At 50.2% G+C, this 12,811-nt stretch overlaps 1 protein-coding gene across 1 annotated transcript in view; it reads right to left on the bottom strand.

The window, feature by feature from the left end:
- Positions 1 to 12,811, bottom strand: part of trpm4a (transient receptor potential cation channel, subfamily M, member 4a) — a 92,752-nt gene that overhangs the window by 39,489 nt on the left and 40,452 nt on the right. Inside the window, exons 11-15 of the mRNA XM_085969693.1 lie at positions 11,220 to 11,585; positions 4,615 to 4,734; positions 3,675 to 3,804; positions 2,217 to 2,362; positions 305 to 417 (exon numbers count right to left, since the gene is read on the bottom strand). Coding sequence (XP_085825819.1) covers positions 305 to 417; positions 2,217 to 2,362; positions 3,675 to 3,804; positions 4,615 to 4,734; positions 11,220 to 11,585 — 875 coding nt within the window. The remainder of the gene's footprint in view (positions 1 to 304; positions 418 to 2,216; positions 2,363 to 3,674; positions 3,805 to 4,614; positions 4,735 to 11,219; positions 11,586 to 12,811) is intronic.

Genomic DNA, 12,811 nt, shown 5'->3' with positions numbered 1-12,811 from the left:
TTCCCTACCTCCCCCCTCTCCCTGCACCTGCACTTGCTTAAAGCCTGTCTCATCTCTAACTTTTCCCAGTTCTGACGAAGGGTCATCGACCTGAAACCGTTAACTCTGTTTCTTGCGCCACAGATGCTGCCTGACCCGCTGAGTGTTCCCGACACGTTCCGTTGTTATTCCAAAGTCCAGGCCGTTATGGGGTCATTTTCCGAGTTAGTGGTGCCCATGCTTTCCCGATGAGCACGACAGGGTAGGGTGGGCGAGAATCGTCCCTCCAACATAACGCTAGCAAGGGAAAGGAGCGGGGCGTTACCTGAATTGGATGAGGTTACTGAATATGAAAGGGGGGCAGAAGAAGGCGAGCCCCATCCTCCAGATCTCAGTGTTTCGGTCCATCTCCCCCCACCAGATCTGACTCAGGAGGGCCTGTCGAACAAAACAGAGAATAAGCACGGAGACAAAAGGACAGTTCGCCCAACACCCTAGTCCCACCTTAAAGAAAATCGCTATCCCCGTTTTTGCGAGACCGCCCAATTAACACCCCTTTCTGTAAATAGCCTCTACCTCTCAGTCCCTGTTGGTGAGGAAGAAAGAACTTGTCTTAATACCGTGCCTTATCACAGTGCTTCACAACCAATGAATAACTGTTTTGAGGTGCATTCGCTGTTATTTCGACACACATAGCAGCCATTTCCTGCACAGTAAGATTCCACAAACAATAATGGGATGAATGACCAGCGAATCTGTTTTCAGTGGTGTTGGTTGGGAGTACTCTTGTTGGCCTGGACACCAGGAGAACGTCATGCTCTTCTTCGAATATGCCGTGGGCTCTTTAACATCCACCCAAACAGCCAGACACGGCCTCGGTTTAACATCTCATCTGAAAGATGGCACCTCCGACAATGCGGCAAGAGAGCCCCAGGTGGGCAGAGGAAACGTTTCAAGGACACCCTCAAAGCCTCCTTGAAAAAGTGCAACATTCCCCACCGACACCTGGGAAGCCCTGGCCCAAGACCGCACAAAGTGGAGGAGAAGCATCCGGGAAGGCGCCGAACACCTCGTGTCTCTTCGCCGGGAGCAAGCGGAAGCCAAGCGCAGGCAGCGCAAGGAGCGCACGTCAACCCAAGCACCCCACCCACCCGCCCCTTCAACCACCGTCTGCCCCACCTGTGACAGAGACTGTAGGTCCCGCATTGGACTCATCAGTCACCTGAGAACTCATTTTTAGTGTGGAAGCAAGTCATCCTCGGTTCCGAGGGACTGCCTAAGAAGAGAGAAGAGAGATTCCCCCTGACTTTCTGATTCAGAGGTGAGAGTGGGCTATACAGCTATCTAACTGTAAATAACCCCTGCATGTGGTATAACTGTAAGTAACTGCTGCTTTACCTTATGCTTTCCCACATCAGTGGGTTGTCTTTATGACTTAAAATAACTATCAACTTAAGCTTGCCGGACGGTCAGCGCGCCCTTCTGCCCCTATTTTATCTCCCTGTGCTCACAATGTGAGGGGAGGGCCTATGCCAGACAACCCCTGCCGTGTGCTTCTGGCCAAGGACTTCCCAACACAACGGGCATGAGGCGTTTATCAATTACCGAGACAGGCTAACGAATTGCTTATTGTTTTCAGTCTTTGGAGAAACTACTTCAATGCCTAGCTCATTAGCATTTTAATCACTTCGGTGCTTTTGAATGTGCGAATGCACTTTGCTTTAAAAAAATGTTCACATGTAACTCGTTTCCAATTACTTTCTGTGGAAAAATGGTAAAAAAAAAAATCCCAAACCATGACAGCGTGGAATAACTAAATAACCATTTAGGCCATTTAAGACTGAGATGAGGAGGAATTTCTTCACTCAGAGGCTTGTGAATCTTTGGAATTCTCTGCCCCAGAGGGCTGTGGAGGCTGAGTCTTTGAGTATATTCAAGACAGAGATCGATAGATTTTTGGACTCTAGAGGAATCAAGGGATATGGAGATCAGGAGGGAAAGTGGAGATGAGGTAGAAGATCAGCCATGATCTTATTGAATGGCGGAGCAGGCTCGAGGGGCCGTATGGCCGACTCCTGCTCCTATTTCTTATGTTCTTATGTTCTTACCCCTCTGTCTCTCAGAGTCTACATTTTGTATTTGACTCCCAAACCCTACTTTTAGTACCTTTAAAGTCACCAGTTAATTATTGAGGATTCTCCAACAATCCCAGAACGGAACGAATATTCCCGACTGACCTGGACTCCATCGTGGGCGAGGAAATTCCGGGCGTCGGCCTCAGTGGCGAGCTGTAGGCAGGTGGCTCTGCCCCACACCGGGCATCGCCGCACCAGCAGTCGGAATGCTCGCTTCTCGCTGTGCCGGTAACACTCGTTAAAAATGTCTGCGGGCACGAGAGAAAGAGGGACGTGTCAGTCTGAGTGAGGCACCAAACCGCGCGAGCCAGACCGCCGACAATCACCGCAAGAGAGCCCACATGGCAGACGCACGATTCGTAGAATGTTACAGCGCAGGAACAGGCCATTTGGCCCATCGAGTCGGTGTGGTATTCTTCTTGGTGGGCAGACGGTTGTGTGTGGGGTAGAGTTGGTTGGACGGGTTGATGGGTATGTGGACTAGACTAGGGTGGGTGGGTACACGCAGACTCGGTTTGGTGGGTAGATGGTTGCATGTGGAATAGCATTGGGTGCGTTTGTAGATGGGTGTGTGAGTAGAATTAGTTGGGTGGGTATTTGGATGCCTGGGGTAGAGTTGATTGGGTGGGTAGAGGCTTATTCGACAGCACCTCCCAAACCTGCGACCTCTGCCACCTAGAAGGACAAGGGCAGCAGGCGCATGGGAGCACTACCACCTCCAAGTTCCCCTCCAGGTCACACACCATCCTGACATGGAAATATATCACCGTTCCTTCATCGTCGCTGGGTCAAAATCCTGGAACTCCCTCCCTAACAGCACTGTGGGAGCACCTTCACCACACGGACTGCAGCGGTTCAAGGCAGCGGCTCACCACCACCTTCTCAAGGGCAATTAGGGATGGGCAATAAATGCCGGCCTTGCCAGCGATGCCCACACCCCACGAATGAAATAAAAAAGATGGGTTTGGGGTAGAGTTGGTTGGATGGGGAGATGGGTGGGGGTAGAGTTGGTTGGGGGGTAGATGGGTGGGGTGTGGAGTTGGTTGGGGGGTAGATGGGTGGGGGTAGAGTTGGTTGGGGAGGTAGATGGAAGTGTGGTAGAGTTGGTAGGATGGGGAGATGGGTGGGGGTGTAGAGTTGGTTGGGGTTGTAGATGAGTGGTGGGGTAGAGTTGGTTGGGGGGGTAGATGGGTGGGGGGTAGAGTTGGTTGGGGGTGTAGATGGGTGGGGAGTAGAGTTGGTAGGATGGGGAGATGGGTGGTGGGGGGTAGAGTTGGTTGGGGGGGTAGATGGGTGGGGCTGTAGAGTTGGTTGGGGGGTAGATGGGTGGGGGGGTAGAGTTGGTTGGATGGGGTAGATGGGTGGGGGGGTGTAGATGGGTGGGGGGGGTAGAGTTGGTAGATGGGTGGGGTGTAGGGTTGGTTGGATATGTCAATGAATGTTTGGGGGGATAGAGTAATGCGGTAAAGCTTGGTTCTGAATAACAGTCGAGCTCTTTTCTTTGAAACACCCTCCCAATCTTTGTCCCTGCTGTTTCTTTGGTGACGTTTTCGACAGTACCTAGTGCCAGTTGCTCAAATTTTGCCCCCATTTCCTTCAAAGCTTGAGCACCTTCTGCTTCCGGCTCCTGACGAGCCATTTCCCTCAGAATCCGGCAGGCGACGAGACCAGAAGAAACCGATTCCCCGCCCTAGGGATGGAGAAGACAAATTAAAGAGAAAATGAAAAGGCATTTCCTTTTCCCCCCCATCTCCCCAGTTAGTCCTCATCACACCATCCTTATTAGAAGGCCCTAAACACCTGCTACGGTTAGTCACATAAGGATGTGAAGCACTGTGGGGCATCTCGAGAGACGTGGTAAGGTGCTATAGCAAGCTGTAGGAAACCAATAGTGCTGAGGACTTCCAGAGTTTTGTGAATCTGGGAGAGACTGAGTTAGAGTAGGAGGCAGTGTAATAAGGATTGATTTCAGCACAATCCCTCCTTGGTGTCACCCCTCCCTATCTCTGTAACCTCCCAGTTAAGCAGCGCCTCGATATCAAAATTCTCATCCTTGTTTTCGAATCCCTCCGTGGCCTCAATCCCCTCCCTATCTCTGTAACCTCCTCCAGCCCCACAACTCTCTGAGATCTCTGCATTCATACAATTCTGTTCTCTTGTGCATCAGTACTTTCCTTCGTCCCACCATTGGCAGCCGTGCCTTCAGCTGCCGAGACCCTAAGCTCTGGAATTTCCTCCCTAAACCTCTCCGCCTCTCCACCTCTCTCTCCTCCTTTAAGACGCACCTTAAAACCGACTTCTTTAACCAGGCTTTTTGGTCAACTGTCCTAATATCTCCTTATGTGGCTCAGTGTCAAATGATGACTGATAATCGCTCCTGTGAAGCAGGATGTTTTACTGGGTTAAAGGTGCGATATACATGCAAGCTGTTGATGCAGGCAGGAGAAGGAATATTTAACTTGGGCCAAGTGGGCCTGACCCTCTTCTGCCCAGCTCTCACCATTTCCCAGAAGTAGCTGGCCATCTCGTTGCGCTTTTGCAGGACTGCCCAGATGAACAGGTCTGTCCATGGGGTGGCGCACTTCCTCATCTGATAGGGATGCTCCTGAGGTTTCAGCAACTGAAATAGGAAGTCACAATTATTAGGTGCCCGCTTGGCTCAGCCGGTAGCACTCTCACCTCTGAGACAGAAAGCTACGGGTTGCCACGGACCCGCTTCAGGGACTTGAGCGCTCAATACTGTGGCAAAGAGAGCCAGAGGTATTCTGTGGCGAGTGTCTCACCTCCTGACTCCCCAAAGCCTGTCCACCATCTACAAGGCACAAGTCAGGAGTGCGATGGAATACTCTCCACTTGCCTGGATGAGTGTAGCTGCAACAACACTCAAGAAGCTCGACACCATCCAGGAGAAAGCAGCCCGCTTGATTGGCACCCCATCCACCACCTTAAACATTCACTCCCTCCACCACCGGCGCACCGTGGCTGCAGTGTGTACCATCTACAAGATGCACTGCAGCAACTCGCCAAGGCTTCTTCGGCAGCACCTCCCAAACCCGCAACCTCTAACAACCCGCAACCTCTAACAACTAGAAGGACAAGGGCGGCAGGCGACATGAGGAAAAACTTCTTTACGCAGCGAATGGTTAGGATCTGGAATGCACTGCCTGAAAGGGTGGAGGAGGCAGATTCAATCGTGGCTTTCAAAAGAGAATTGGATAAGTACCTGAAGGAAAAAAATTTGCTGGGCTATGGGGAAGGGGCGGGCGAGTGGGACTAGCTGAAGTGCTCTTGCAGAGAGCCGGCACGGGCTCGGCGGGCCGAATGGCCTCCTTCTGTGCTGTAACCATTCTATGATTCTATGATTCTATGAATGCTGGCCTCTATCTCAAGGAGGCTGGAATACAAAGGGGTGGAAGTTCTGTTACAGTTGTATAAAGCTCTAGTCAGACCCCCATCTGGGGGCACTGAGTTCAGTTCTGGGCCCCGCACCTCAGGAAGGATATATTGGCCTTGGACGGGTCACAGCACAGGTTCACCAGAATGATACCAGGGCTAAAAGGGTTAAATTACGAGGACAGGTTCATAGAATCATAGAATGGTTACAGCATAGAAGAAGGCCATTCGGTCCGTTGAGCCCCCGCCGGCTCTCTGCAAGTGCCCTTCAGCTAGTCCCGCTCCCCCGCCCTTTCTCCGTAGCCCTACAAATGTTTTTCCTTCAGGTACTTATCCAATTCCCTTTTGAAAGCCGTGATTGAATCTGCCTCCAACACCCTGTCAGGCAGTGCATTCCAGATCCTAACCACTCGCTGCGTAAAAAAGTTTTTCCTCATGTCGCCTTTGGTTCTTTTGCCAATCACCTTAAATCTGTGTCCTCTGGTTCTCAACCCTTCCACCAATGGGAAGTTTCTCTCTATCTACTCTGTCCAGACCCCTCATGATTTTGAACACCTCTATCAAATCTCCTCTCAACCTTCTCTGCTCTAAGGAGAACAACCCCAGCTTCTCCAGTCTATTCACGTAACTGAAGTCCCTCATCCAATATATATTAATGATCTGGACGAGGGAATTGGATGTAATATCTCCAAATTTGCAGACGACACAAAGCTGGGTGGGAGGGTATGCTGTGAGGAGGATGTCGTGAAACTCCAGTGTGATTTGGACAGGTTGGGTGATTGGGCAGAAACATGGCAAATGCACTATAATGTGGATAAATGTGAGGTTATCCACTTTGGTGGCAAAAACAGGAAGGCAGATTATTATTTGAATGGCAATAGATTGGGAGAAGGGGAAGTGCAAAGAGACCTGGGTGTCCTTGTGCACCAGTCGCTGAAGGTAAGCATGCAGGTGCAGCAGGCGGTTAAGAAGGCAAATGGTATGTTGGCCTTCATAGCAAGAGGGTTCGAGTACAGGAACAAGGATGTCTTGCTACAGTTGTACAGGACCTTGGTAAGACCGCACCTTGAATATTGTGTGCAGTTTTGGTCGCCTTATCTGAGGAAGGATGTTCTTGCCATGGAAGGAGTGCAGCGAAGATTCACCAGGCTGTTACCTGGGATGGCAGGAATGACGTATAAGGAGAGATTGTGTCGATTGGGCTTATACTTACTGGAGTTTAGAAGATTGAGAGGGGATCTCATCGAAACCTATAAAATTCTGTCAGGCCTGGACAGACTAGACGCAGGAAGGATGTTTCTGATGGCCGGGGAGTCCAGAACCAGGGGTCATAGTCTAAGGATAAGGGGTAAGCCATTTAGGACTGAAATGAGGAGGAATTTCTTCACCCAGAGAGTGGTGAACCTGTGGAATTCTCTGCCACAGAGGGCGGTGGAGGCCAGTTCATTAAATATATTCAAGAAAGAGTTGGATATATTTCTTAAGGCTAAAGGGATCAAGGGATATGGGGAGAAGGCAGGGACAGGGTAGTGAATTTGGATGATCAGCCATGATCTCATTGAATGGCAGAGCAGGCTCGAGGGGCCGAATGGCCGACTCCTGCTCCTATCTTCTATGTTTCTATGAATCATTCTCGTAAATCTTTTCTGCACCCTCTCTAAGGCACTTCACATCCTTCCTAAAGTGCAGTGCCCAGAATTGGACACAGTACTCCAGTTGAGGCCGAACCAGTGTTTTATGTAGGTTAGACCAGGCTTGTATTCCCTAGATAGATTTTTGTTAGGGAAGAGTATTAAGGGTTACGGAACCAAGACAGGTAGATTTTTTTAAAATTCGTTTATGGGATGTGGGCGTTGCTGGCAAGGCCAGCATTTATTGCCCATCCCTAATTGCCCTTGAGAAGGTGGTGGTGAGCCGCCTTCTTGAACCGCTGCAGTCCGTGTGGTGAAGGTGCTCCCACAGTGCTGTTAGGTATGGAGTTAAGATACAGATTAGCCGTGATCTAACTGATTGGCAGAATGGGCTCGAAGGGCTGAATGGCCTCCACCTGTTCCTATGATCATTTTTGGGCTGACACTACAAAAACCGAACTGGTTCAATAATGCTTTTCAGGGAAGGCAATCCGCCACCCTTACCCGGTCTGGCCTACATATGACTCCAGTCTCACACTCTCTGGTTGACTCAGGGGCAACCAGGGATGGGTAGCAAATGCTGCCCTGCTAGTGTTGCCCACATCCCAGACAGGCAACCAATTTAATGTCTCATCTGAAAGACGGCACCTCCGACGGTGCAGCACTCCCTCAGCACCGCACTGGAGCGTCAGCCTAGATTAGGTCGCTGGAGTTGGGGAGCGCGAACCCATAACCTTTCTGACTCAAAAGACAAGAAATTTTTGTCAGGCAAGATTAATGGTGAGGGAACCATGGAGTTAAAATACAGATCGGCCATGATCTAATCGAATGGGGGAACAGGCTCGAGAGGCTGAATGGCCTTTGTGGTGCCAACTGAGCCAAGCCGCCAACGGCTTTGAGTGTGGGGCAGGGGGAAAGGAATTTCAATTAAAACGTTTGATGCTAACATTCCCGCAACATGAATTCAAGGCCATGGTGCCCAAAAACAAAACACACGAACATACATACGAATTAGGAGCAGGAGTAGGCCACTCGGCCCCTCGAGCCTGCTCCGCCATTCAATAAGATCATGGCTGATCTGATTACTCCACATTCCCACCTACCCCCCGATAACCTTTCACCCCCTTGCTCACCAAGAATCTATCTACCTCTGCCTTAAAAATATTCAAAGACTCTGCTTCCACCGCCCTCTGAGGAAAAGAGTTCCAAAGACTCACGACCCTCTGTGAGAAAAAAATTCTCCTCATCTCTGTCTTAAATGGGCGACCCCTTATTTTTAAACAGTGACCCCTAGTTCTAGATTCTCCTACAAGAGGAAACATCCTCTCCACATCCACCCTGTCCAGACCCCTCAGGATCTTATATGTTTCAATCAAGTCACCTCTTAATCTTCTAAACTCCAGCGGATACAAGCCTAGCCTGTCCAACCTTTCCTCATAAGACAACCCGCCCATTCCAAGTATTAGTCTAGTAAACCTTCTCTGAACTGCTTCCAACACATTTACATCCTTCCTTAAATAAGGAGACCAATACTGTACACAGTACTCCAGATGTGGTCTCACCAATGCCCTGTATTTGTTCTCAGTGAGCACTGGCTCTTCACTTAAACTTAGCTCCCAAATTCCCAGACCTCTCCGCCGTCAAGACTACGCTTCTCCACTACAATACAATACAAATCGCTTTATTGGCATGATAAGGTACATCTTATGTTGCCAAAGCATCAAAATACATTTATGGTTGAACACATAAACGCGGTTCCATTCATACAGTGTATAAACAGGTATATCCCTGAGTTTATAAATATATTTTCGCCTTGTTTATATATACTCTTGTCTTAGTTTACTGGTTGTCCCTCTGTTCATGGCAAGCTGTAACATAGTGTGCCGCCAGTGTTACACAGCTTCTCTCCTCCCCCAGTAGGAATGGGAGTTTTTGGTTGTCAGTCAGATTTCTGAATTCAGGGCATATTTGTGAGAATTTTTGATAGAAATTCTCTCTGATGCCCTGATATTTTTCACAGGCTGTGAGGAAGTGCATCTCTGTCTCAACTACTCCCTGACTGCAGTGAGAGCATATCCTGTCTTCTCTTGGCAGCCTGGTCTGCCTGTGTCTGCCTTTTTCGATCGCTAGGCTATGTTCGCTAAGTCTGTGTTCGCTAAGTTCGCTAAGACTAGTGATCTAGTGACTAGTGGATCGCGAGTGGAGCTCGGGACCAGGGATCGCGAGAATATCAGTGCTAATTTGATCCTGTGAGAGACAACATCATTCATGTCCGAGGCCGGGACCCAGGAGCGAGGGCGAGCCCAGCGGCGAGGTCAAGGCCCAGGAGTGGCGCAGCGTGGACCAGCAGCGGGGTCGGGGCCCAGGGAAGGTGCAGCATGGGTCAACAGCGAGGTTGGGAGGACCACAATGCATCCTACGAAACCCAGGCAGAGAGGACCTGCGGGAAGGAGGGAGGAGGACAGTAGGAGTGTGTTTGTGTGTGTGTGTGCTAGGCCGATGTAGCAGAGCCTGGTCTCCAATCGTCTTGGATCCCCTTGCCATTGGACCAAGACCTTGCTCTGTCAAGCCCGTGTGGTAGCTGGTGTGCAACGGCCACCCCACGTTAAAAGAATTCACGCACAGGCATCTTCCACCCTTTAAAATGAAGTTCGGGACCTGGAACGTCAGGACCCTCATGGACAACCCCAACAGTAACAGACCGGAACGCCGTACTGCTCTCCCCACCTGTGACAGAGACTGTAGGTCCCGCATTGGACTCATCAGTCATCTGAGAACTCATTTTTAATGTGGAAGCAAATCATCCTCGGTTCCGAGGGACTGCCTAAGAAGAAGAAGTATAACTGAAGCATAACCTCCCTACTTTTGTATTAATTCCCCTCGCACTAAACGATAACATTCTATTAGCTTTCCTAATTACTTGCTGTACCTGCACAGTAACCTTTTTCGATTCATGCACTAGGACACCCAGATCCCTCTGCATCTCAGAGCTCTGCAATCTCTCACCATTTAGATAATATGCTTCTTTTTTATTCTTCCTGCCAAAATGGACAACTTCACATTTTCCCACGTTATAGTCCATTTGCCAGATCTTTGCCGACTCACTTAACCTATCTATAAGAACATAAGAAGTAGGAGCAGGAGTAGGCCATACGGCCCCTCGGGCCTGCTCCGCCATTCAATAGGATCATGGCTGATCCAAACCTAGACTCACGTCCACTTCCCTGCCCTCTCCCCGTAACCCCTAATTCCCTTATCTGCTAGGAAAATGTCTATCTCCGTTTTAAATCTATTTAATGTTGCAGCTTCCACAGCTCTCTGGGGTAGCAAATTCCATAGATTTACTACCCTCTGAGTGAAGAGGTTTCTCCTCATCTCAGTTTTGAAAGGGCAGCCCCTTATTCTAAGATTATGTCCCCTAGTTCTAGTCTCACCCATCAGTGGAAACATCCTCACCGCATCCACCCGATCAATCCCCCTCACAATCTTATATGTTTCAATAAGATCGCCTCTCATTCTTCTGAACTCCAATGAGTAGAGGCCCAACCTACTCAACCTTTCCTCATACGTCAACCCCCTCATCTCCGGAATCAACTGAGTGAACCTTCTCTGAACCGCCTTGAGAGCAAGTATATCTTTTCTTAAATATGGAAACCAAAACTGTACGCAGTATTCCAGGTGTGGCCTCACCAATACCCTGTATAACTGCAGCAAGACTTCCCTGTTTTTATACTCCATCCCCCTTGCAATAAAAGCCAAGATTCCATTGGCCTTCCTGATCACCTGCTGCACCTGCATACTAACTTTTTGTGTTTCATGCACCAGGACCCCCAGATCCCTTTGTACTGTAGCATTTTGCATTTTCTCTCCATTTAGATAATAACTTGCTCTTTGATTTTTTCTGCCAAAGTGCATAACCTCACACTTTCCAACATTATATTGCATCTGCCAAATCTCTGCCCACTCACTTAGCCTGTCTATGTCCTTTTGCAGGTTTTTTATGTCCTCCTCACTCACTGCTTTCCCTCCCATCTTTGTATCTATATCCCTTTGTAGCCTCCGTAACAAATCCGATTCTTACGGGTTGGTTTTTCCGGGAGCCGGCTGGATTAAAGAGTTCTCCGTAAAGTGGTTCGCAAAAATCTCCCATCAGGTCGCTCAGCACTTTCAGCACCTCGAGGAGCGTGTAACTCCGCCGGCTCCCATCCCCGCCCGGACCGCCGAGCAGGGTCTCGGCCGCCTTGCCCTGCGCCGGCCGCCTCTCCTCCAGCTTCTTCCGAAGGAAGGTGTTGAGGAGGGAGTTCTCCGCCACCGCGCTGTAGAGCTCCTCCAGGCGCCGGTACGAGAGGTACTCCACCATGTTGGTCCCGTTGTCGACGAAGAGCTTGACGAATTCCGGCTTGTTGTTCACCAGAGCGGCGGTCATGGGGTCCTCCAGGTCGCTGGACTGCAACAGAAACAACAGGATGAGCCCTCGGCCCGTCGTCATGGCCCCCTCCTCCACTAATGGCGCTGACTCTCGCCAAGCTATGACGGCACTGGTCGCCAGCTCCCCCTCCAGTTTCTCGCCCAAGTGACGCTTCTTTAAGCGTGCGCCCGAGGGCAGTGAATAGTGGCGAATGTTCCACCGAGGGGGGCATCACAGTTGAGCCCAGTCCTGCCGTAGCCCAGTATTCATAGGCCTAGTACAATTGGCCTCAGTGCCCCGAGGCTGCAGGGCAGGGTCGCCAATTCTGATTGGGTGCATGCCTGGAGGTTTCATCACATGACCTCCCGCCTCCAACCACCCCGCCCCTCAAACACTGCCGCCATTGGTCCATCCTCCTGGCACCACAGCCAATTGGAAAGGGAACCGATTCTTTGCTACCCAATTGGATTAATCTTGACTGTCAGTCAAACAGCCGTTCTTCCCCACTCTCCAATATTTTTATAGCTAATAAAAACAAAATGTATTATTTCATGCCCCTGTGATTTTTCTCCCGGGTGCGTTGCTGCCGGCAGTGCCCTGGACATTAATCGTCAATTCCTGGAGACTCCAGGGCAATCTTGGGGGGTTGGCCACCCTACTGCAGAGGGCAAAGGAATGCAGAATCCCCACTCCCGGTTGTTCCGACAGGGAATCCTGCAGGCAATGACTATCTCCAACAAGCGAGAGTCTAACCACTGCTCCTGGACATTCAATGGCATTACCATCGCCAAATTCCCCACCATCAATATCCTGGGGGTTACCATTGACCAGAAACTTAACTGGACCAGCCACATAAATACTGTGGCAACAAGAGCAGGTCAGAGGCTGGGTATTCTGCGGCGAGTGTCTCACCTCCTGACTCCCCAAAGCCTTTCCACCATCTACAAGGCACAAGTGAGGTGTGTGATGGAATACTCTCCACTTGCCTGGATGAGTGCATCTCCAACAACATTCACGAAGCTCGACGCCATCCAGGACAAAGCATCCCACTTGATTGGCACCCCATCCACCACCTTAAACATTCACTCACTCCACCACTGGCATACCGTGGCTGCAGTGTGTACCATCTACAAGATGCACTGCAGCAACTTGCCAAGGCTTCTTCGGCAGCACCTCTCCAACCCGCGACCTCTACCACCTAGAAGGATAAGGGCAGCAGGAGCATGAGAACACCACCACCTCCAAGTTCCCCTCCGAGTCACACA

This window comes from Somniosus microcephalus, chromosome 28 (assembly GCF_052327205.1).
Source record: "Somniosus microcephalus isolate GS21.2 chromosome 28, FLI_Smic_1.0, whole genome shotgun sequence".
NCBI classification, from domain to species: Eukaryota; Metazoa; Chordata; class Chondrichthyes; order Squaliformes; family Somniosidae; genus Somniosus; species Somniosus microcephalus.
The sequence above is the reverse complement of the archived record's forward strand: the minus strand, read 5'-3'. Positions and strand labels throughout refer to the sequence as shown.